We start from the raw sequence: 24,544 nt of genomic DNA on the forward strand, positions 1-24,544 counted from the left end.
CACAAAGGAGGGGAAAGGGAAATTCTAGGAAATGTTGCCTTTTTTTTTTTTTTTTTTGTCTTTCTAAGGCCACACCCGCAGCATATGGAGGCTAAGGGTCCAATTGGACCTGGAGCCACCAGCCTCCACCACAGCCACAGCAATGCTCAATCCAACCTATAGCCTACACCACAGCGCGTGCGTGCGGCAACTCTGGATCCTTAACCCACTGAGCAAAGCCAGGGATCGAACCTGCGTCCTCATGGATACTAGATTCATTTCCACTGAGCCACGGATAAGTTGTAAAAACCACCACAAAGGAGGGGAAAGGGAAATTCTGGGAAATGTTGCCTGTAAATGCCTTTGCTGTGCCAGCTGACACGGTGAGGTACCCTTTTGCTCAGGAGGCACTCCCGTCCTATAGAGTGTCCCTGACCCTTGGAATATTGTCCCTTCGCCCAGGAAGCCCTCGGTCCTGGGATGCCAGAGCTTCAGTTTCATGAGGCTGGACCCATGTCACAGAGCATGACGTCTCTCAGATTTCTGCTTCTGGAGAGCAATGGCAGAACTGATAATGCCCCCCCCGCCCCATATTTGGTTGCAAATATTGCCAGATAGGATTTACACCAGAAGGATGTCCTGGAAGACACTCTACTGGCCTGTCATATCCTCAGTACAAAAACAGAGGCAATTTTTTGGTAGATAGTTTTCAATTCCCTGATGCCAATCTGTGGTCAGATAACTCGATGGTATTTTAAACATTAGTTGTAATTTGGAGTTCCCGTCATGCCGCAGTGTTTAACGAATCCGACTAGGAACCATGAGGTTGCGGGTTTGATCCCTGTCCTCACTCAGTGGGTTAAGGATCCGGCGTTGCTGTGAGCTGTGGTGGAGGTCGAAGATGCGGCTCAGATCCCGAGTTGCTATGGCTGTGGTGTAGGCCGGCAGCTACGGCTCCGACTGGACCCCCAGCCTGGGAACCTCCACATGCTGCGGGTGCGGCCCTAAAAAGCAGGAAAAAAAAAAAAATTGTAATTTATAAAACTAACATATTCCCACGCCAATTTAAACAATTCAGATAGGTATAAAATAACATTAAACCAGGAATTTTCTACACAAATGGATTCTATGTAAAATGCACCTAATTTACAACAAGACCGCTCAGTCATTCTGTTGAGAGACTCCTTTATTTCACGCAGAAGCCTTCATGGTGACAGGTGGCATGCAGCGGTCACCAAGGGCGTCTGGAGAGGCCACAGAACTGGAGAAATGATCCGGTCTGGGAGACCCTCGGGGAGCACAGGGTGTGCCCCCAGGGCTCGGCATGGGCCCTGATCAGGGGTACGACACGGGGCGTGACGCCGGGGTGCAGCACCCAGGCCACCGCGAGAGGCTGTCCGCTGAGGAGCTACAGATGCTGTGCAGGCGCTCGGCCGTGTCTCGGTCACAGCGGCCGGTGCCCGGTCTCCAGCAGCATGCTCTCCAGGAGCAGCTGGCTGTCGCTGTCCACGTAGGGCTGGTGCAGCCACATGGCCAGGTAGCTCAGGGCGAGGTCGCGGTGCGCGCTGTGCGCCAGCTCCTGCGCCACCACGCGCTTCAGGCTGAGCTCCCTCCCGTACATGTCGGAGAGCCGGCGGGAAACGGCATCTGAAACGAGGGCGCGTCTCCCTGTGACCCGGAGCACCTGCCCCTTTGCAAAGCCAGAGTCGGCAGCAGCGCCGGGAGAAGGAAGGGCTCAGGCTGGGGCAGAGCAGAATCAGATGGCGCTGCGAGCGTGGCGAAATCGCCAGGACTGTGCCCTTCCCACTCAACTTGCAGGGACCTGCAACCTCTGTAAGTAGCAGACTCATCTCGAGCTGACCACATTCAATAAACATGTTACATAGGCGATTTTACCCTTTTCTCCCTTATTTAAAAGTGAGTTCTCTGGTGGCTCCGTGGGTTAAGGCTCTGGTGTTGGCATTGCTGTGGCTTTGGTTACAACTGTGGCACAAGTTCAGTCCCTGGCCTGGGAACTTCCACATGCTGTGGACATGGCCAAAAAAAAAAAGAAAAAAAAAAAAAAAGATTTCTGCCTCTGTAGAAAGGCAAAATTCATTCTACCCACTGGCTTTTTTATTGAATCTTTTTTTTTGTTTGTTTTTTTAGGGCCACACTCGCTGCATATGGAAGTTCCAGGCTAGGGGTGGAATCGGAGCTACACCCACCGGCCTACGTGAGAGCAACACCAGATCCTCAACCCACTGAGCAAGCCCAGGGATCGAACCCAAGTCCTCATGGTTACCAGTCAGGTTTGTTACCACTGAGCCATGACAGGAACTCCCCCCGCTGGCTTTAAAGGGCTAATGATGGCAACTTACTTCATGGGTCTCCTGAAGTTTAACAGTCCTTGCTGATCGTTAGGTAACTACAGCCCAGAAGAAACGCTCGTCTAAGACCTCCCCACCTCCTCCCCTCCCGGCGGACGCTGCTGAACTGAATCTCAGAGCCTGTCAGCTTCCGAGCGCACCGGACCCTAAGCGCAATGTCCGCGTGATGGACCCCTGAAAACCGAGGCAGAAAGAACCACTCACAAAAATGGGCCGTGGGCCACGTGTGAAAGAGCAGGGGCCGTTTTTGCTCCTCCGTGTAGTGGTAATTTTCCAGTTCACAAACGCCCTTGGTAGTTGAAGACAGCTTTTCCATTTTCATCTGTATTTTGGTCTGAAAAGATATTAATTTAGACTATGAGAATATTATTTGAAATCTATGCCAGTCTGCGACTCAATAACACAAGATTTTTTTTTTTTTCTTCCCACTGTACAGCAAGGGGGTCAGGTTATCCTTACATGTATACATTGCAATTACAGTTTTTTCCCCCACCCTTTCTTCTGTTGCAACATGAGTATCTAGACATAGTTCTCAATGCTATTCAGCAGGATCTCTTTGTAAATCTATTCTAGGTTGTGTCTGATAATAACTCAAGATTTTAAAGCTAGGAAGTGTTTAGGTCCAGTAATTTATCACCATTAACTCCACGTGCGGGTACATTTTCAGGGCGATGGAGGCTGACAGCTGCTCGGATTTCATTAATTGGGTTGCTTCAGGCACAAACCCCGGGTCCCTGGAGCTAGAGGAGAAGGCCTGCCGAGTCCCACCTCATTAAGATCCGAATGTCACTGATTTTTTAGCACCAAAGCCCCGGAGGGCGGCAAGGTAGGCTCTGGCTTTCAGGGAATGAGAGACAGGAGAGGCAGTAAATGAGCTCGTTTCTCACTCTTTGTGAACCGCCTTTGAGCTTTCTGAAACCCCCTTGAGGCTTGGTTTCCTTGTTTATAAATCAGTAATAATGAAAGGCAGCCCTGCGCCCTTCCCCCGGGAAGGAGGGAAGGACGTGGTGGGAACTTGACACCGACAGGCCTCCAAGTGCGCCCGGCTCTGTGCGGCCCGCTGAGCAAGTGCCCGCTTCTGCGGGGGTCGGGGACCAGGCCAGTGTTTGTGAAGCACCTGGCTGGAGCTATTAAGGGTTTGTTCAGTAGAGCAAATGAGCAAGGTAACTAAGATTTTGGATTTCACTGGTGCAGGTCTGCAAAGACCAAACCCTAAATCCTAAAGCTATAGATTGGCTTTCTGTACACAGGGGATATAAGATGGCCAGAGCATCAAAACCGCAATTCCTTGCACCTGGTCCCTCAGCCACCCTCCAGTCCCGTCCGAAGTGGCACACCCTGGATGTAGCTGACGTTGATTTTAAAGGACTAGCCTCCTTTGCCACATCTTCTCGGGTTTGATATTTCACTCGGCCCAACCCCAGGAGGTAGGACTCGTCATTTCCGTACTGCAGCTGGGAAAACTCTCAAGGCTGCCGAGCTGGGGAAGGACAAGGCCAGGACTTGATACCACACCCAGTCCTAAGCCCTCTCCTCCCCAATGCCACCCAATGCTAAGAAAACCCGCCAAAGGTGAGGAGGCAAAGAAAATCCTGGCCGCTCGACACTAGGCCAGAGGGGCCAGCTCCTTTCTGGGGTTCATCCATCAGTGATGGCACCAAAGTCACACACGTGCAGTCGTGAAGGGACAGCACCTGACCGTGGCTGGGCCTGCTCTCAGCTCCATGCTGTAACGCCTCTCCTCCCGCAGCCGACGCTGCGAAAAGTTCGTCCAGCCTGGGGACCGGCCGCCTCCCTCCCCCACCAACGTCAGACTCATTAAAGACACTTAGAGCCAAGTCTGGGAAAGCCTTCGCTCTAAGGGCTGGAGGGAAATAGGAAAAAGGTATCAATATCCTTATAATAGTAACTTCTGGTTTTATTTTATTTATTTATTTATTTTTTTGGTCTTTTTGCTATTTCTTGGGCCGCTCCTGTGGTATATGGAGGTTCCCAGGCTAGGGGTCGAATCGGAGCTGTGGCCGCCAGCCTACGCCAGAGCCACAGCAACGCGGGATCCGAGCCGCGTCTGCAACCTACACCACAGCTCACGGCAACGCCGGATCGTTAACCCACTGAGCAAGGGCAGGGACCGAACCCGCAACCTCATGGTTCCTAGTCGGATTCGTCAACCACTGCACCACGACGGGAACTCCTGGTTTTAAACCTAAGAATAAGAAATGGTTCCCAAACCACTTTTTTTTTTTTTTTAATCACTACCTGCAATTAATCCCAGGCTAGGGATTGAATCAGAGCTACTGTGAAGACTTACGCTGCAGCTGTGGCAACGCCAGATCTTTAACCCACTGCACCAGGCCGGGGATTGAACCCTCACCGCCGCAGCGAGCCAAGCTGCTGCAGTGGGATTCTTTTTCTTTTTTCTTTTTTCTTTTTTTTTTGTCTTTTGTCTTTTTAGGGCCGCACCTGCGGCATATGGAGGTTCCCAGGCTAGGGGTCTAATTGAAGCTGTAGCTTCCAGCCTACACCAGAGCCACAGCAACACCAGATCTGAGCCGCATCTGCAACCTACACCACAGCTCATGGCAACGCCGGATCCTTAACCCACTGAAAGAGGCCAGGGATCAAACCTGCAACCTCACAATTCCTTGTCGGATTCGTTTCCACTGCGCCAGGAGGGGAACTCCTGCAGTTGGATTCTTAACTCACTGCGCCACAGCAGGAGCTCCCCCAAACCACTTTAAATTAGAATAAACTCACTGGAGCAAAGAATCTTTATGCCTGACAGCCAGCACCCAGATCTCAATTTCTTGGAGAAATGGCTGATTCTAGGAGGGAGGCAGGAAACACACAAATGAGTCCAGAGTATCTTCTGATGCCAGAAAGTGTTCAAAGAAACCAACCCAAACCTCACAATGATGGGGTATGTCAAAGGGACACCAAGGCCACACGGACGCCTCATGACCAAGGTGGGGACAATTTGAGGAATCAAAGCCTCTCCGGGATTGTAACCAGAAATGTGAGTCCATAGAAATAGGTGAATAATTAATAAAGGCGGGGGAGGGGAGACAAATCTCCCTGCAGAGGATTCCAGATAACCCATGTACACACTCAGCCCTTGAGGAGGGGCGGTGACACCCCAGCTCTCAGGGGGGGGCTGCATGGCAGCTTCTTTCCAGAGGCCAGTGTGCAAAGTGGGGACAGTGTCGCTTGACAGCGGGGACATCTGACAGACACACCTGAGCAGGTGATGCTGACAGGTGTCGCCTTGACAGCGGGCCCTTGCTATGGTGTGGAGGCTCACCATCGCGAGGCTTGCCTCGGGATCTTCCTCTGAAAACCCACAACCCCAGTTGTATCATGAGAAAAACATCAAATAAATCCCAACTGGCAGACAACATATGCAATGCCTGACCAGTCCTGCTCAAAGTCATGAAAAACAAGGAAAGTTGGGGAAACTGTCAGAGTCAAGAGGAGCCTAAGGAGGCATGGAGACTAAATTCACTGTGCTCTCCTGGATGGGCTCCTGGGACAGAAAGAGGACACAAGGGGACAATGAGGGAAGTCTGAATAAACTACACCTGTAGTTAATAGCAATGTATCAGTATCAGTTTACTGATGAGTGAACATTTGACTGCAATGTGTGAAACACAGTAATGTGTGAAAGCAGGTGCAGGTGTGGCTGGATCAAGGGGATTCCCTGCACTATCGGCTCAGTCCTGTAAACCTAAAACTGGCCTAAAAATAAATGCTGCTAATGTAAAGATACAGAAGTTCACTGGAGCAGGAACCTGTGGGTCAGGGAGATTACAGTGACCATGGGGGGACCACCCTTGCCCAAAGTGTGGGATGTACAGGGGCGGGGGCGTGTTTAGGAGGCCCCGGCCACCCCGTCAGTGACCCTGAGCCACGAAGTGAAATGCTGCTTCCTGCCTTGTTCCTTATCTTCCTGTTCTGGTCACCAGCACGCCTCTCCACCACCTCCCTAACACTTGCCTTTTTGCAAAATAGTACTTCCCTTTTAGGAGAGAGGGAGTAAGCCCCATGCTCAGACTTTGACAGGGAAGTATTCAGCTCACATTTTTTTTTTTTTTTGTGGCTTTTTACGGCTGCACCCAAGGCATATGGAAGATCCCAGGCTACAGCTCCTGACCTACTCCACGGCCACAGCAACGTGGGGTATGAGCCTCATCTGTGACCTACACCAGAGCTCACAGCATGCTGGATCCTTAACCCACTCAGTGAGTCCAGGGATTGAACCTGCATTGCCATGGATACTAGTCGGATTTGTTTCCACTGAGCCACAACGGGAACTCCTTTGACAATGTAGTTTTAACTGAACTATAGAAAAAGGTGAAGTAAATAAGAGTATGGGATATGATACAAATTGTACAGAAGGTATAAGAATGAAGAGTTCCCTGGTGGCTCAGTAGGTTAAAGACCTACTGTTGTGGCACAGGTTTGATCCCTGTCCTGGGAACTTCCACATGCCGCAGGCACAGCAACCCTCCCCCCCCACCAAAAAAACCTAAAACTGGAGTTCCCGTCATGGCTCAGTGGTTAACGAATCCAACTAGGAACCATGAGGTTGCAGGTTCAATCCCTGGCCTCGCTCAGTGGGTTAAGTAAGGATCCAGTGTGGCTGTGAGCTGTGTAGGTTGCAGACACGGCTCGGATCCCGCGTTGCTGTGACTGTGGCGTAGGCTGGAGGCTACGGCTCTGGATGGACCCCTAGCCTGGGAACCTCCACATGCAAGGGGTGTGGCCCTAGAAAAGACAAAAAAGGAGTTCCCATTGTGGCTCAGTGGTTAACGAAACCGACTAGGAACCATGAGGTTGCAGGTTCGATCCCTGGCCTTGCTCAGTGGGTTAAGGATCTGACGTTGCCGTGAGCTGTGGTGTAGGTTGTAGACGTGGCTCAGATCTGGCACTGGCCAGCGGCTACAGCTCCGATTAGACCCCTAGCCTGGGACCTCCATCTGCCACAGGAGCAGCCCTAGAAAAGGCAAAAAAGACAAAAAAAACCAACCAAACAAAAACAAACCAAAAAAACAAAACCAAGCCCCCAAAACATAACTAAATGGGTTAATTTGGGAAAAACCAAACAGAATACATATGGTCAGTTTCCAGTTGGTTATTCTGGAAATTTCATTGATTATTCTGCTTATGTTAATTCCCTACTGGTCCAGAAGTCTAGGTCTGGAACTCAATACTGAAGACACAGCTGTGAACATGGAGCTAAAATGAAGAAACCACAAAGCCCACAGGCCTCATCCTCCAGCCTTACTGTTCGTAGGGCTTCAGATGAAGTTACTCCGGCCTATCTTGTTACTTGTGTGAGCACCAGCGGGAGGAGGCTGGGCAGTGGGCAAGTGCTTATCGTGGCGCAACCTGGAGGCACAACAGACAGAAAACAAACAGCCCCAACATCGTACGATCCTGAAGCCAGTACTGCACTTCAAACACAAAGAAAAGCCTAAACCGCCAAAAGGTCCTCAAGGCACCATTTACCTCCTCATTTTAACGTTTCATAAACCACTACATCTTATAACCCTGTGATATCTAAAAGGGCAGCGCTGGAGTTCCCATTGTGGCTCAGGGGTAACCAACCCGACTAGTGTCCATGAGGATGTGGGTTCGATCCCTGGCCTTGCTCAGTGGGTTGAGGATCCTGCGTTGCTGGGGCTGTGGTGTAGGCAGGCAGCTGGAGCTCTGATTTGACCCCTAGTCTGGGAACTTCTATATGCCACGGTGTGGCCCTAAAAAAATATAAAATAAAAAATAAAAGGCCAGTGCTTCTTTCCTGAAAAATTATTGTTTTAAAGCTATAGACTGCCTTATAATGGGTGGAATCCTACCTTTGAGTAAGTGACATCTTGATATGTTCTATTTAAAAAGGCAAGGCAGCTTGTGAAGCGTCAGGAACATTTCCATGATAAAAGGTTAAAATACAGACTTTCAATGTCTGTAGGAAAGCTTCAGCTGTCTCAGTTCAAAAACATGCAAAAGCTTATCCCTGTGTCTGGCAAAGAGATGAGGTTGTAGGTGCACGTGTGGGGGCCTGTATGGTGGCTACTGCCATCCAGCCCTCAGCTCGTTAAACATTTAAGAGTATCTCTTATGTGCAAGATCTCAGGGCAAATCCAGCTCAAAGCTTATTTTTGTGTGCTCTTCAAGCTAAAAAAGGGTTTTACATTTTTAGAGATTGAAAAAAAAAAATAAAAAGAATATTTTCTGACACGTGAAATTTACTTGAAATTCAAATTTCGTCATCCATAAATAGAGTTTTTACCAGAATACAGCCGCAGCCACTCGCCCAATATTGTCACTGAGTGGTGGTGACAGAGCTGGCAGGGCCCACAAAAGCCTAAGGGGGCTGGAGCCCTGGAAGTGGGTGAAACCGCCCTGAAAACATGCAGGACAGAAGGAATGAAGGGCCAGCACAGCATCTTGGGAAACAGGATTCATGGGACACGTAGAGGGGGCGAGACCAACGGGGGAGGGTGAGGAGGGAGAGACAAAAGCGAGGCGAAGGAAGGGGCAGTCCCCGGCGTGGAATGCTGCCGGCTCCGGGGCAAAGCCCGCCTCGGGATTCGGGGACAGCGAGCCCAGGCTGGGGACCTCCGGACCTTACCAGACCATCCAGGGTGGCCTGCAGCTCCTCACACAGCGTCTCCAGCTCCCTGCTGTATTCCGGGTGCATCTTCTCTGCATTCTCAGAAGCCAGGCTGCTGCTCTCCAGTTCTGTCTCATCTTTGCTCCTGGACAAAATGGAGAAGAGTGGAAACAAAACACACTTGGTGAGCTCGCTGCAGTTCATGACGATAAAGCCCAGAAAACTCAATACCCATGTAATTATGTCATCATGGGCTTTTTCTACAGGTGTCATTTCAGTCATCATGTTTACATGTTATTTACATGTACAATGGACATGTCCAACTGCTACTCAATTCTGCACCAGAATAAGCCAGTTCGATCGAGCCTGTAGCATTCTCGGTAAGACACAGACCGTCTTCTCAGAGTTCACCCGTGTCGAATGTGTTTGGTAAAACTGACGGCTGTGACCACAGTGCATGAAATTCACCTACTGGGGCCACAGTCAACATTTAAGGAGAAAAATTAAACATTACAATAGAATAGCTGGAGTTCCCTAGTGGCCTGGCAGGTGAAGGATCTGGTGTCACTGCAGTGGCTCGGGTTGCTGCTGTGGGGTGGTAACTTAACATGCCACAGGTGTGGCCAAAAAAATAAACAAAAATGAAATAGAATAGAAAATATCAGAGAGTATTTTACACAGCAAGGGTAAGAACTGTTCCACGGACCTTGCTGAGCAGAGAGCCGATGTGCAGGATGTGTTTGAGGGAACTGGTGAGAGCCCGGGGCCAAGGCCAGAAAGTTAAGATGCCAGACTCTGGCTCGTAGACAAGGATATACACATATATAACTACAACTTTGAGAAATTCAAAATACATGTACATAGAAAAGAATACTAGAGCAAATCTTCCAATTAGAGTTGGCAACTGCTGACAATTTTTTCCCACAATTCCTTTGTCTTTTTAGGGCCACACCTGCAGTATATGGAGGTTCCCAGGCTAGGGGTCCAATGGAAACTGTAGCTGCCGGCCTATACCACAGCCACAGCAATGCCAGATCCGAGCCGTGTCTGTGACCTACACCACAGCTCATGGCAGGGCCGGATCCTTAACCCACTGAGCGAGGCCAGGGATCGAAACTGCGTCCTCACGGATACTGGTCAGATTCATTTCTGCTGCACCACAATGGGAACTCCCCCACGCCATTTTTAGAACAATCTGTGGTATAATTCTGTGTTTAATGTACACACAGATTGCACGCGTCATCTACCACTTGCTTTTCTGTTTCATTTAACTGAATTTATCCATGTTGCTGGAGACTACGCGTCCCACCCTAAAAGACTCCCATGAAACGCCTGCCCAATCACTAAGGGTGAAGCGTTCAGAGCATCCTCTGAATGTACTTACAATAAACTGATTTTCATGTTGGCAATGTTATTTGCAATAGCAAAACCTCTGTCATTGAGGGCTTCCCATTTCAGGATTAAATTATGCCAATCGGCTGCATTGTCCTTAATTTTTCTTGCACTGACAGATAAGACAGGTTTTCTGGGTGTTGGGCTTCCAAGAGTCTTTGCTGATAGGGAGTAAAAGAAACATAATGTTAGGAAATTCATGATCAGAGCTGGGGGCAGATGTTCTTGTAACTCAAAACAGTAAACCTATCTGAAACACAACATCAACTGGACCAATCACGTTGTGGAAATGATAAAGTGTGGATGAATGTGAAAGTTCCTGGAAGAAGACAAATAGAACTGTTTTTTACGTTTTAAGTCTCACCAGATACAGCTGAATCCTCTGGAAGCCTCATGGCTCCCAAAGTTCCGCCCTGAGTGCTCTGACCACTTGCAAATTGGGAAAGGAGGCAGAGCAGTGACTTTTGCTAAAACTCTCTGATACCCCTGCCCTGCTTGCTTGCATTCTCCAGTCTCAGGCATTTTGATACCTTAGGCTTGCTCGGAGCTCTGTGGCTATCAGCGCTCGACATTCCAACATACTGACCGGGCCGGACCTGAGATGCAGTGATGATCTCCGTGCTTAGAACTCAGGACCTGGAGTTCCCGTCGTGGCGCAGTGGTTCACGAATCCGACTAGGAACCATGAGGTTGCGGGTTCGGTCCCTGCCCTTGCTCAGTGGGTTAACGATAGGGCGTTGCTGTGAGCTGTGGTGTAGATTGCAGACGCGGCTCGGATCCTGAGTTGCTGTGGCTCTGGCGTAGGCTGGTGGCTACAGCTCCAATTCGACCCCTAGCCTCGGAACCTCCATACGCCACGGGAGCGGCCCAAAGAAATAGCAAAAAGACAAAAAAAAAAAAAAACAAAAACTCAGGACCTGGCTCCCTCTCGGCTTCAGCGCCCATCTTAACCCCCACCCTGAACCCCCGCAATCTCTAGCTAAGAGCAACTACTGGCAACTCTTTTTTTTTTTTTTTTTTGCTTTTTAGGGCTGCACCTGTAGCACATGGAGGTTTCCAGGCTAGGGGGTCCAACTGGAGCTACAGCTGCTAGCCTACATTACAGCCACAGCAACATCAGAACCAAGCCGAGTCTGCAACCTATACCACAGCTTATGGCAAGGCCAGATCCTTAACCCAATGATCGAGGCCAGGGATTGAACCTGCAACCTACACCACAGCTTATGGCAAGGCCAGATCCTTAACCCAATGATCGAGGCCAGGGATTGAACCCGCAACCTCATGGTTCCTAGTTGGATTTGTTTCCACTGCGCCACGATGGGAACTCCTACTGGCAACTCTGAAGTTGAATCACCCACCCACTGGCTCTTGCACATGTAGTTCTCTCTGCTAGAAAGCTTCTTCCTTCCTCTGGCTAAGGCTGCCCAAACCCCAGGACTCACCCAGGTCCCAGCTCCTGCGGGAAGCAACCCCCAGACCACAATAAGCCAACTCAGGCTGTTTGGGCACCTCCCACACCCGGGCCCTCCTTTGCCTCGAATCCTCTCCACTTGGAATCCTTCAAAAGTATTTCATGGCCCACAGGATAAGGTCCAGATTCTGAGAGAGGCCACTTACGGAATCCAGGACACACAATGGCGATACAGTTTATATAGTTTGGAGTCTAGACTCTGAAGACCATACAGACTGGGTTTAAATACTTGCTCTGTCACAGCCAGCTGTGCAATTTTGGGTAAGTTAGTTAACCCCTCAGAGCCTCAAAGTACCCATCTGTAAAGTGGGGGTAAAACAGATCTACTACATAGAGCTGTTGCAATGATTAAATAATATATTTAAGCTGTGAGGGTCTGACGTGCAGCAAGTACCCAACACAGCATGTGTTATCACAAGGGCCTCTCCAGTGTGGTTTTTCCACCACCACCAAGCAATAAACTCAATTCTGACACCAGCTACCTGGAGATGGCATCCCACAAGCTAATTGCTCAGTCCTACCAGACTCTTACCCTCTCTCTCCATGTCAGCGGCCAGATCTAGGTCTGTGCTTCTGACCTACTAGAAATCTCTGATAGATCGGAGGTTCCAAAGATAGCCCCTCCACAAGGTTTGATTAATTTGCTAGAGTGGCTCACAGAGAACTCAGGAAAATATTTTACCTATTAGATTACTAGGGCCAGACAGAGAAGTGCTTAGGGCAAGATATGCAGGAAGGGGTACAGCGCTCTCTAATCACATGATTGGTTCCCCTGACAACCAGCCCCCATCCTTATCTAGGTTCCCCTTTTAAACATCATATTGATATTAAGAGGGTTGGAATTTTCAGTCCCCCCACCCCCGACCCCCATTTCCAATAAGGGAAGAGAGACTGGAGGTTGGATCAGTCGTAAGTGGTAAATAATTTAATCGACCCTCTTTATGGAATGAAGCCTCCATCAAAACCCAAGAGCAAAGAGTTCTGGGAGCTGCCAGCTTGGTGAACAGGTGGGGATTCAGGGAGATCAGCACTTGGAGACAGCCTGGAAGCTCTATATCCAGTATCTACAGTTACTCATTCACTCCTTATTTATACAACTAACCCAGCTTTTGCTGAGTGCCTACATCATGCCAGGCATGGGGAATGAAGCGACTGAACTTGGTAGACCAGGGCCATTTTCACAGAACTTACTTTCCAGAGAGGAGATGGATAACAACTAGATGGTCAGCATCAGTTTAGACCATAAACCCCACAGAATAAAACAGGGTCCTGTGTTAGGGTGAACCCCCGAGAGACTGTCATTTAGGCTGCAATCTGAATGATGAGAAGTCAACAGCTTGGGCGTAATGTGAGAATGAGCTTAGTGTGTGTAAAAAAAGAAAAGGACCAGGGCGGTTAGAATGAGAGGGAGAGAGGGGAAATAGTAGGTGAGCAGGCAGCCAGGCAGCTAGACCCTTACAGGCCAAGAAAAGAAGTCTGGGTTTATTCCAAGTCATGGAAAGCCAGCAGCAAGCCTTGAGCAGGGAAATGACGTGATCTAATGTCGGTTTTTAGAAAGTCACTTCCACCAGAAGTCTTTCTGGATTCCCAGGTTGGGTTAGGACTCCTTGCACGAAATACCTGGAATACCCTGTACTTAACTTGGCATCACAACACTCATCAGTGCAGCGTATCTTTTTGTTTAATGTCTAGCATCTTCCTCACTAGACTGTGAATTCCGTCGGAGTACCGACTAAGCTCCAACCAAAACACTCACGCCCTGCCCGCCTGGGGAAACTGGCCCTTCTCACGCACCTTCCATGCCATCCGCAGGGATCCCAGGAAAGAGACCCCCGAGCCCCGCCCACGTCCGCCGGAAGTTCTCGACGCCACTTCCGCCCCGCCTGCCACCTCCTGCTCCTCTGCCGCTCTAGCCAGCGGCGGAGCCGCCTGCCGCTCGACGGTGCGGGCCCCGTTGCCCTGGAAACGGGCTCCCGGCAGTCCCCGCGGCCCGGAGTCCATCCCCGCCTCCTCCGGCCCGGCTGGGCCGACGAGTCCGGAGGGGCCGCCGCGGGAGGTGAGTCCCGCGACGCCGCCTGACCCCGCCGCCCAGCCCCGCGCCCCCCCCTCGGCCTCCCGGTCGCCCCTGTAGCACCTCAGGGTCGCACTGCCCCCTTTCCCGGTCCCCGTCTCGCCCGCGCCCGGTGGCCGAATGCCCTGGCACACGAAGCGCCGGGCTGGCTGCCTGGCAGAAGCGGAGGTCTGCCCAGGGGAGCGGTGGTCGCCCATCCCTCCGGGGCGCCCCGGCCCGCCGACACCTCCCGCCAGCCCTCCGCCCCGCGCGCCCCGGCTGCACTCGCTCCTCCCTCTCCGCCGTCCCTTCCCTCTGCCGCACCCTGGTCTCCCTTCTGCCCCGAGGCCCCGAGCTCCGCGGTCTTGGGACTGACGTGGCGCCTGTCCCCCGACCCTCAGCCCGCGTCCCTTCATCCGCACCCCTCCCGCGTCCGGCCAGGCCTTGGCACATACCCATAGCACAGAGGTGCTCAGGAGCTGTTGGTCAAGTGGGTGAACGGACGACTCCTCTCTCAGTCCTGCTTTAAGGCCTCAGGCAGAATAGTTAGTGCAGGTTAAAGAGTGGGGTACCCTGGAGTCAGACCCGGGTCACAGCGCTGCCCCGTCCTAGCTGTGCGCTCGGGGTAAGTGATGTCTCCCTAAACTTCTCTTGCATCATCAGCGAAATGGGGCTGGTAATAGTTTCTCGCTCTGGCTTGGTGGGAGGATGAAATGGGTCGGTGCTTGGGAGTTGCTCGGCACGGCGCCTGGCACGCGCGGTACATTTCAGTGAACGCCGCCCACGTACTGTACTTGCATTTCTCCTCCCTGCTCCCCGTTCTTCCTCACTTTTTCGTCGCGACTCAGGAATTTCATTCTGTTCTCTTGCTTCTGTTAACATTTGTTTGGCAGAGAGAGTGTGGGCTGCTAACCTGGGCACACACCTGTCTGCTGGCGTGATGAGTTGCACTGGGAATTGACTTCCACCTTGTAGCCAAGGTCTTGGAAACTTTAAGGAAAGGAGCTCTGGAAATTCCCAGGCCCACATCCCAGCATGGGCCGAATCTGGGAATAAAATCACTGCAGCCCTTGTGGTCACTCGTGACTCCTGGTCTCCTAAGCTGCAGCATTTTTTTGTACTTTTTCTCATCCATCTACAGTGTACTTTGATGGCCTCTGAAACTGGCTTTTTTTTTTTTTTTTTTTTTTTTTTACATAGTCCATTCAGCAGGTGGTTCTGTGGGGTCCACTGTATGCCAGCCACAGTACCAGCTTCTGGGGATGCTGTGATGGACCAGGCAGACCCAGTCCCTGCCCTAGGGAGTTTTCAGACTTGAGAGCCAGCAGGCCTAGGTTCAAGGGGTGCTCTCCCTGCGTTTTGGAGACTGGCTTGGAGACTGGTGTCAGCAAGGCTGATCCTTTTCTGGAGGAGCGACCAGAAAGTAGTGTTTGTTAGCTGTAAGTTATTTTGTAGTCACGTTGTCTTCCTCAATTCAAGAGTGGCTCCCACTGGATTTGTTTTCAGTTTTCTCTTAGAGAAATTACACTTCAAGTTTGAGGAAGGTCTCATTTCATTTCTTATTAGCTTCTGTGTCGTTTGGGCAAATGGCTTCTGGAACTCAGTGGGGGAAGGGAAGGAAGCAGACATCAGGCTGAGTAGTTGCGAGAACTTAGAAAAGTGAAGAACGGAGTGGGGAACAGATACACACGCCATGAACACAGGTTTTGGAGTCAAGCAGGGAAAGATTTCTGGGTGCAGTGAAAGCCCAGGAGTTTGGTTGAATCCAGAAGGAGTGGTCGATGGCTCTGAGCTGCTGAAGTAGAAGTGAACTGTCGTTCCAAGTGTGTGCTCAGTTTTAAGTGACTGTATTCTTGGGACCTGGACATAAGAGAGGGGTGAATTTTTGCTTAATGACAGATGTAACTGCGGTGGTGTGGTTTTAGAGTTTGTCCTGTCATACTCGGGGAATGCTGGCACAGTGTTGTGAGAGAGAGTCATTCAACAAACACATGTTGAGCATTGATTTTCGCACACGCCCTCTGGTCCCCTGAAGCACAGCACATTTATAGACCCAGAAGCCACGGAAGGAGAGAGAAAACAAATCACAATGGTGCCGAGTGACGACTGGCCCCGGCCTCCTGTGGAAGCAGAGGAAGACCAACCAAGTGTCGGGGAGCCTTGAAGGCTTCTGGGAGAACCAGTTCGTGCCCAGTGTGGTGGGGGGTGGGGAGGGAGGAAAGGACTTTGCAGAGACATACGGATCGTGGTGTGTTCAGGGGCTGGTGGGAAGCTCCCTGTGGCTGGCGTGTGGCGTGTATGGAAGGAAGAGTGGCCTGAGATAAAGCTGATACCAACCAGTTTGTTGACGTGTTCAACGCCCACGCTCTCAGCAGGCTGTTATTAGCCTCTGAGCTGACAGGCATGGGATCAGGGAAGTGATGGACTTTCATCTGGAAGATAAATGACTGCCTCAGTCTCATTATGTTCAGCCATGAGGTTTTAACACTTAGCAGAATCAGAATCATGGATGTTATAGCCAGACTTTAAAGATAGATTGTATGGAGTTCCCATTGTGGCACAGTGGAAACGAACCCGACTAGGAACCATGAGGTTGCGGGTTCGATCCCTGGCCTCGCTCAGTGGGTTAAGGATCTGGCATTGCCATGAGCTGTGGTGTAGGTCACAGACTCGGCTTGGACCTGGTGCTGCTGTGGCTGTGGCTCCAGTTATGACCCCTAACCTGGGAACCTCCATATGTCGAGAGTGCAGCCCCAAGGAGCAAAAGAAAAAAAGAAAAGAAAAAAGAAAAAAAAAAGATTGTACAACAGGGATCCTAATTGTCTCTTCCTGGAGATCTTGGAGAGAGACCTTAAGCCGTGAGCGTTGCCGGAATGCTCTGGCAACTTAGCATCATGGTACTAAGTGGATGACTTAGACTATGTATTATTAGTCCTGGCTCCAGATTTGAAAACGTGCCGGTCAGGCATTGGGTCGCCATCCACCCTCTAGATGCTGGGATGGTGGTACTAACGGGGGAGGGGAATGCGCTGACCTGAGGAAGGATGGCGTGGTGTTTTATGTTTGTAATGCGAATAGTCATGACCAAGGAAGCATCACTGATGGCTGGAGAATATGCTTTTGCAGGAAGACCTGAAGTTAACATTTTATTTATTCATTCAACAAATATTTATTTATGTATTTATTTTGGCTGATCCCACAGCACGTGGAAGTTCCTGGGTCAGGGATCAGACTGGAGCCACAGCAGTGACAACACCAAATCCTTAACCACTAGGCCACCAGGGAACTCCTCAACAAATCTTTCTTGAACATCTGCTCTGTGCCAAAGCTGTGATTGTTAGGTACTGGGCTTTTCATTGGTAGACAGAGAGGATTTGCTTACATTCGCAGGAGCAAGAGGGTCATTCAACCATTAATCAAATGAAGTACTTAAGGGTTGTGCTGAGAGCTGGAAAGGCAAGAACCACACAGCGTGTTGGAGGAAGGGGGCCTCTAGGCGATCTGGTCAGGGACAGCCTCCTTGAGACAGGTGCGTGGAGTGAGATGAGGACGGTGGGGGGTAGAGGGAGTGGCCTGAGGAGGGAGGAGAGGGCCAGTGGTCAGAGGTAGAGACGTGACAGGGGAGCCGGGAAGGGGACCGACCACGCAGGGGCCTTGTAGGCCAAGGAGGGGCGTTGGCTATTCTCAGAGCACTGGAGAGCCACTGAAGAATCTTGAGTGGGGTGGGTAGTGGGTGTATGACATCTGCCTATTTCTCTCTAAAAGAGCTCTTTTTTAAAAACGCTTTTTTTTTTTTTTTTTTCCAGAGCAGTCTTAGGGTCACGGCAAAACTCAGGGGAAGCTACAGAATTTCCCATATATATGTCCCCTCCCCCTACCAGTGCACAGCCTCCCCCATTAACGGCACCCCCCCCATAGTGGGACACTTGTCACAGCTGATGAACCCACACTGATTCAGCATAATCACCCAGAGTCCGTGGTTTACGTCGGGTTCACCTTTGGTGTTGTACATTCTGTAAGTTTGGACAAATATTGGATGGCATGTATCCATCGTTACCGTATCAGAGTATTTTTACTGCCCTAAAGTCCTCTGTGCTCTGCCTACTCATCCCTCCCCTCCCCCACACAGCTCCTGGCAACCACTGATCTTTTCACTGTCTCTCTAGTTGCGCCTTTTCCAGAATGACCTCTAGTTGGAATCCTGCAGCGTGCAGCCTTCTCAGATGGCCTCTTTCACTGAGGAGTATGGACTTCAGCTTCCTCCATGTCTTTGCCTGGTTTAATTGCCCATTTCTTTTTAGTGCTGAGTAATATTCCATTGTCTGGATGCACCAAAGGTTATTTATTCCTTCACTTGCTAAAGGACGTCTCTGTTGCTTCCACGCCTGTACAGTTATGAATAAAGTGCTATAAACATGCTGGGGAAGGTTTTGTGGGGACATAAGTTTGAACTCCTTTAGATAAGTACCAAGGACCAGCTGCTGGAACACATGGCGAGATTATGTTCAGTTGTGTAAGAAGCCTTCCGGTTGTCCTCCAGAGTGACTGTGCCACTTTGCAGCCCCACCAGCGACGACTGAGAATTCCTGTTGCTGCACACCCTCACCAGTGTCTGACATTGTCAGTGACCTGGGTTTTGGCCGTTCTGCCAGGTGTATAGCGGCACCTTGTTTCAGTTCGCATCCCCTGGATGACATGTGCTGTGGAGCGTCTTTTCATAGATTCGTTTGGCATCTGTATATCTTCTGTTAAGATCCTTGGCCCATATTGTAATTGAGTTGTTTGTTTTCTTATCGTTGAGTTGTGAAAGTTCTTTGTGTATATTGGATAACAGCCCTTTATCAGATAGATGTTTTGCAAACATTTTTCTCTCAATCTGTGGCTTGTCTTCTCATTCCCTTGACATTGTCTTTTGTAGAGCAAAAGTCTTTAATTTTTTTAAATGATTTTTATTTTTCCCATTATAGTTGGTTTACAGTGTTCTGTCAATTTTCTGCTGTACGGCAAAGTGACCCCATCACACATGCATACATACATTATTTTCTCACATGATCCTCCATCCTGCTCCATAAGTGACTAGATAATAAATATTCCCAGTGCTATACAGCTGGATCTCATTGCTTACCCATTCCAAAGGCAATAGTTTGCATCTATTAACCCCAGATTCCCAGTCCATCCCACTCCCTGCCCACCCCCCCGGCAACCACAAGTCTGTTCTCCAAGTCCATGAGTTTCTTTTCTGTGGGAAGATTCATCTGTGCCATATATTCGATTCCAGAAGTAAGTGATATCATATGGTATTTGTCTTTCTCTTTCTGACTTAACTTCACTTAGTCTGAGAGTCTCTAGTTCCATCCATGTTGCTGCAAACGGCATTATTTTGTTCTCTTTTATGGCTGAGTGTATTCCATTGTGTATATATACCACATCTTCTTAATCCGTACCTCTGTGGATGGACATTTAGGTTGCTTCCATGTTTTGGCTACTGTGAATAGGGCTGCACTGAACATACATGAGTGCATGTGTCTTTTTCAAGGCAAGTTTTGTCTGGATATATGCCCCGGAGTGGGATTGCTGGGTCATATGGTAGTTCTCTATTTAGTTTTCTGAGGTACCTCCATACTGTTTTCCATAGTGGTGGTACCCATTTACATTCCCACCAACAGTGCAGGAGGGTTCCCACTTCTCTACACCCTCTCCAGCATTTGTCATTTGTGGACTTATTAATGATGGCCATTCTACCTGGCCATGGTAGTTTTGATTTGCATGTCTCGAATAATCAGTAATGTTGAGCATTTTTTCATGTGCCTGTTGGTCATCTGTGTATCTTTGGAGAAATGTCTATTCAGGTCTTTTGCCCCTTTTTCAGTTGGGGTTGTTGGGTTTTTGCTGTTGAGTTGTACAAGTTGTTTGTATATTGTAGAGTAAGCCCTTGTCAGTTGCATCGTTTGAAAGTATTTTCTCCCATTCCATAGATTGTCTTTTTTTTAATGGTTTCCTTTGCTGTGCAAAAAGAAGTCTTTACTTAATTTAATTTAATTTATTATTTAATTTTATTTTTCCTTAACTGTCCAGCCTTTATTTTTTCCAGTACTAACAAGTCTTTTTTTATTACTCAGTGAATTTTACTACATCTATAGTTGTACAACAATCATCCCAACCAAATTTTATAGCATTTCCATCCCAAACCCTCAGTGCATCCCCTCACCCCCAGCCTGTCTCATTTGGAAACTGTAAGTTTTTCAATGTCTGTGAGTCAGTATCTGTTCTGCCAAGAAGTTCATTGTGTCCTTCTAGACTCCACAAGATGTTTTTAATTTTAATGAGGTCTAGCTTGTCAGTTATTTCTTTTGCAGACCATGCCTTTGGTCTTGCTCTCTGAAATGTCATCGCCATACCCAAGGTCATCTCGATTTTCTCCTGTATTATAGAAGTTCTTAATTTTACTTTTGGTCTGTGATCCATTATGAGTTAATTTTTGTGAAGGATGTGAAGTCTGTGTCCGGATTCATTTTTTTACACATAGATGTCCAGTTGTTCCAGCACCATTTGTTGAAAAGACTGTCTCTGCTCCATTGTGTTGCCTCTGCTCCTTTGTCAAAGATTGACTGTGTTTATGTGGTCTACGTCTAGAATTTCTCTTCTGTTCTATTGATCCATTGGTTCTTTCACCAGTACCTCACTGTCTTGGTAACTGAGGCTTTAAAATTAGTGTTTTTTTTTTTTTTTTTTTTGCCGTACCCATGCCATAAAAATGGCAATGCTGGATTCTTTTTTTTTAAGGGCCGCACCTACAGCATGTGGAAGTTGCCAGGCTAGGGATTGAATTGGAGCTGCAGCTGCCGGCCTCCACCACAGCCACAGCAACGGGGGATCTGAGCTGCAGCTCATGGCAACCCGGAATCCTTAACCCACTGAGTGGGGCCAGGGATCGAACCCGAGTCCTCATGGATACTAGTCGGGTTTGTTACTGCTGAGCCACAGTGGGAACTCCCACCATGCTGGATTCTTAACCGCTGCACCGCAGGGGAGCTCCTGAACCAAGTTTTGTGGTTGGATGGTATCAGTCCTCTCACTTTGTTTTTCCCTTTCAGTGTTGTTGGCTCTTCTGGGTCCTCTGTCTCTCCATAGAAAATTGGGACCCTTTCATTGATACCCACGAAATAACTTGCTGGAATTACACGGGATCTGTTGGTCGAGTTGGGACACATTCGCATCGTGGCCATGTTGAGTCTTATCTGTGAACATGGCATATCCCTCCCCTTAGTTCTTTGACTTTGTTCCTGTGAGTTTTGTCGTTTTTCTCGTATAGTTCTTTTTTTAAAGCTTTATTGAAGTGTGGTTAATTTACAAGGTTGTGATAGTTTCTGCTGTACAACCTAGTGACCCAGTCACACATCAACACGCATGCATTCTCTCTCGGACTCTTTTCCCGGTAGATCATCGCAGGATACCGGGTAGCTTCTCTGTGCTCTGCAGCAGGGCCCCATTGGCCAATCATTCCGTAGACCTCAGTGTGCACATGGCAGTCCCAAACCCCAGTCCATCGCTCCCACCCCCCGACCTGTCCCCTTTGGTAACCATAAGTTTTTCAAAGTCTGTGAGCCTGTTTCTGTTCTGCAAATAAGTTCGTTTGTATCCTTTTAAAAAGATTCCACATATAGGTGGTATCGTATGATGTTTGTCTTTGACTGACTTTATTTGGTATGATAGTTTCTGGGTCTGTCCATGTTGTTGCTGCAAAAGCATTATTTTACTCTTTTATGGCTGACAATATTCCATTGTCTCTATGTACCACATCTTTATCCATCCCTCTGTCAATGGACATTTAGGTTGCTTGCATGTCTTGGCTATTGTAGATAGTGCCGCAGTGAACATTGGGGTGCATGTATCTTTTTGAATTATGGTTTTGTCTGGATAGATGCCCAGGAGTGGGATTGCTGGATCAAATGGTAGTTCTATTTTTAGTTTTTTGAGGAATCTCCATACTGTTTTCCATGGTGGTTGCACCAATGTACATTCTCACCAACAGTGTAAGAGGGTTCCCTTTTCTCCACACCCTCTCCAACATTTATTATTTGTAGACTTTTTTTTTATTACTCAATGAAGTTATCACATTTATAGTTGTACAATGATCATCACAATCCAATTTTATAGGATTTCCATCCCACATCCCCAGTGCATCCCCCCACCCCCCAAACGGTCTCCTTTGGAAACCATACGTTTTTCAAAGTCTGTGAGTCAGTATCTCTTCTGCAAAGAAGTTCATTGTGTCCTTTTTTCAGATTCCATGTCAGTGAAAGCATTTGATGTTGGTGTCTCATTGTATGGCTCACTTCACTTAGCATGATAATTTCTAGGTCCATCCATGTTGCTAAAAATGCTGGTATTTGGTTCCTTTTGATGGCTGAATAATATTCCATTGTGTATATGTACCACATCTTCTTGATCCACTCCTCAGTCAATGTACATTTAGATTGTTTCCATGTCTTGGCTATTGCAAATGGTGCTGCAGTGAACATCGGAGTCCAAGTGTCTTTTTGAGTCATGGTTTCTCTGGACAGATACCCAGGAGTGGGATTGCTGGATCAAATGGTAATTCTATTTTTAGTTTTCTGAGGCATCTCCATACTGTTTTCCACAGTGGTTGCACCAGTTTACATTCCCACCAACAGTGTAATGGGTTACCTTTTTCTCCACACCGTCTCCAGAACTTATTGTTTGTAGACTTTTGGATAATGGCCATTCGGGATGGTGTAAGGTGGAACCTCATAGTGGTTTTGGTTTGCATTTCTCTAATAATGAGTGGTGTTGAACTCTTTTCAGGTGTTTTTTAGACATCTGTATGTCTTCTTTGGAGAATCATCTGTTTAGATCTTCTGTCCATTTTTGGATGGGGTTGTTTGATTTTTTGGTATTGAGCGGTAGGAAGTAGTTATAAATTTTGGAGATTAATCCCTTGTCAGGCGCTTCATTTGCAAAGATTTTCTCCCGTTCTGTGGGTTGTCTTTTCATTTTGTTTAGGGTTTCCTTTGCTGTACAGAGACTTTTAAGTTTTAATTAAGTCCCACTTGTTTATTTTTGTTTTTACTGTCATTACTCTAAGAGGTGGGTCTGAGAAGATGTTGCTGTTGTTTATGTTGGAGAGTGTTTGGCCTGTTTTCCTCTAAGAGTTTTATGGTATCTGGTTTTATCTCTAGGTCTTTAATCCACTTTGAGTTTATTTTTGTGTATGGTGTTAGGGAGTGTTTTTTTGTTTTTGTTTTTGTTTTTAGGGCAGTACCTGCGGCATATGGAAGTTCCCAGGTTAGGGGTCAAATTGGAGCTATAGCTGCCAGCCTACACCACAGCCACAGCAATGCCAAATCAGAGCCGTGTCTGCAACCCACATACACTACAGTTCACGGCAGCACCAGATCTTCAACACAATGAATGAGGCCACGGATTGAACCTGCGTCCTCATGGATGCTAGTCAGGTTGGTTAACCTCTGAACCATGATGGGAACTCTGGGAGTGTTCTAATTTCATTCTTTTACATGTGGCTGTCCAGTACCACTTATTGAACAGGCTGTCTTTTCTCCATTGTATATTCTTGCCTCCTTTTTCATAGATTAGTTGGCTGTAGGTGTGTGGGTTTAATTCTGGGCTTTGTATCCTGTTCCACTGATCTGTATTTCCGTCTTTGTGCCAGTACCATACGGTTTTGATGATTGTTGCTTTGTAGTATAGTCTGAAGTCAGGGAGCCTGATTCCTCCAGCTCCATTTTTCTTTTTCAGGATGTCTTTGACTATTCTGGGTCTTTTTTTTTTTTTGTCTTTTGTTGTTGTAGTTGTTGCTATTTCTTGGGCCGCTCCCGCGGCATATGGAGGTTCCCAGGCTAGGGGTTGAATCGGAGCTGTATCCACTGGCCTACGCCAGAGCCACAGCAACGCGGGATCCGAGCCGTGTCTGCAACCTACACCACAGCTCAGGGCAACGCCAGATCCTTAACCTACTGAGCAAGGGCAGGGACCAAACCCGAGACCTCACGATTCCTAGTCGGATTCGTTAACCACTGCGCCACGACGGGAACTCCTATTCTGGGTCTTTTGTGCTTCCAAACAAACTTTAAAATATTTTGTTCGAGTTCCGTGAAAAATGTCCTTGGTAATTTGATAGGGATTGCATTGAATCTGTAGATTGCTTTGGGTAGTATAGTCATTTTGATAATATTGACTCTTCCAATCTAAGAGCATGGTATGTCTTTTTTGTTTTGTTTTTGTTTTTTGTCTTTTTGCCTTTTCTTGAGCTGCTCCCACAGCATATGGAGGGTCCCAGGCTAGGGGTCGAATCAGAGCTGTAGCCACCGGCCTATGCCAGAGCCACAGCAACATGGGATCCGAGCCACGTCTGCGACCTACACCATAGCTCACAGCAACGCCAGATCCTCAACCCATGAGAAAGGCCAGGGATCGAACCCGAAACCTCATGGTTCCTTGTTGGATTCGTAAACCACTGAACCATGACGGGAACTCCTAAGAGCATGTATGTCTTTCTATCTATTTGTGTCATCTTTGATTTCTTTCATCAGTGCCTTTTTTTTTTTTTTTTTTTCTTTTTTTTTTTGGCTTTTAGGGCCACACCCACGGCACATGGTGGTTCCCAGGCTAGGTATCCATTTGGAGCTGTT

The 24,544-nt window shown here is 48.4% G+C and overlaps 2 protein-coding genes across 9 annotated transcripts in view; one reads left to right on the plus strand and one right to left on the minus strand.

The window, feature by feature from the left end:
• Positions 1 to 1,147: 1,147 nt before the first annotated feature.
• Positions 1,148 to 14,615, minus strand: CINP (cyclin dependent kinase 2 interacting protein). 4 transcript variants are annotated; one of them, XM_084970264.1, is made up of 6 exons: positions 13,619 to 13,652; positions 10,346 to 10,514; positions 8,980 to 9,106; positions 7,633 to 7,736; positions 2,553 to 2,682; positions 1,148 to 1,626 (listed from the first exon to the last, which is right to left on the minus strand). In XM_084970264.1, exons 5-6 carry the CDS (start codon positions 2,668 to 2,670, stop codon positions 1,424 to 1,426), a joined length of 321 nt encoding a protein of 106 aa, XP_084826390.1. In that variant the 5' UTR covers positions 2,671 to 2,682; positions 7,633 to 7,736; positions 8,980 to 9,106; positions 10,346 to 10,514; positions 13,619 to 13,652; the 3' UTR covers positions 1,148 to 1,423. The 4 variants fall into 4 exon arrangements, with proteins under 4 accessions (XP_084826390.1, XP_020937313.2, XP_013833883.2 ...); XM_021081654.2 differs by lacking the exons at positions 7,633 to 7,736; positions 13,619 to 13,652 and adding an exon at positions 14,330 to 14,615; XM_013978429.3 differs by lacking the exon at positions 7,633 to 7,736.
• Positions 13,853 to 24,544, plus strand: part of TECPR2 (tectonin beta-propeller repeat containing 2) — a 100,027-nt gene continuing 89,335 nt past the window's right edge. For 4 of the 5 annotated variants that reach the window (XR_014811377.1, XR_014811378.1, XR_014811376.1 and 1 more), the window contains exon 1: positions 13,853 to 13,880. The gene's annotated coding sequence lies outside the window, so the exon portion shown is untranslated. Of the gene's footprint in view, positions 13,881 to 14,113; positions 14,500 to 24,544 lie in introns of those variants that run through there. The other variant, XM_084970199.1, reaches the window with a different exon arrangement.

This window comes from Sus scrofa, chromosome 7 (genome assembly GCF_054392235.1).
Source record: "Sus scrofa isolate SSC_HxYL_T2T_F1_AM1 chromosome 7, Sscrofa_HxYL_maternal_Yorkshire_Landrace_v2.0, whole genome shotgun sequence".
Classification (NCBI taxonomy): Eukaryota; Metazoa; Chordata; class Mammalia; order Artiodactyla; family Suidae; genus Sus; species Sus scrofa.

Excerpts from the sequence above, each read along its gene's own strand:
- CINP (XM_084970265.1), bottom strand. The coding sequence starts at position 5,652 with ATGGTGAGCCTCCACACCATAGCAAGGGCCCGCTGTCAAGGCGACACC. Across the intron at positions 4,213-5,105 it reads CATAAAGATTCTTTGCTCCA|CCCTTAGAGCGAAGGCTTTC; the intron begins GTGAGTTTATTC and ends ATTTCCCTCCAG. Across the intron at positions 1,627-2,552 it reads GTGGCCCACGGCCCATTTTT|ATGCCGTTTCCCGCCGGCTC; the intron begins GTGAGTGGTTCT and ends CCCTCGTTTCAG.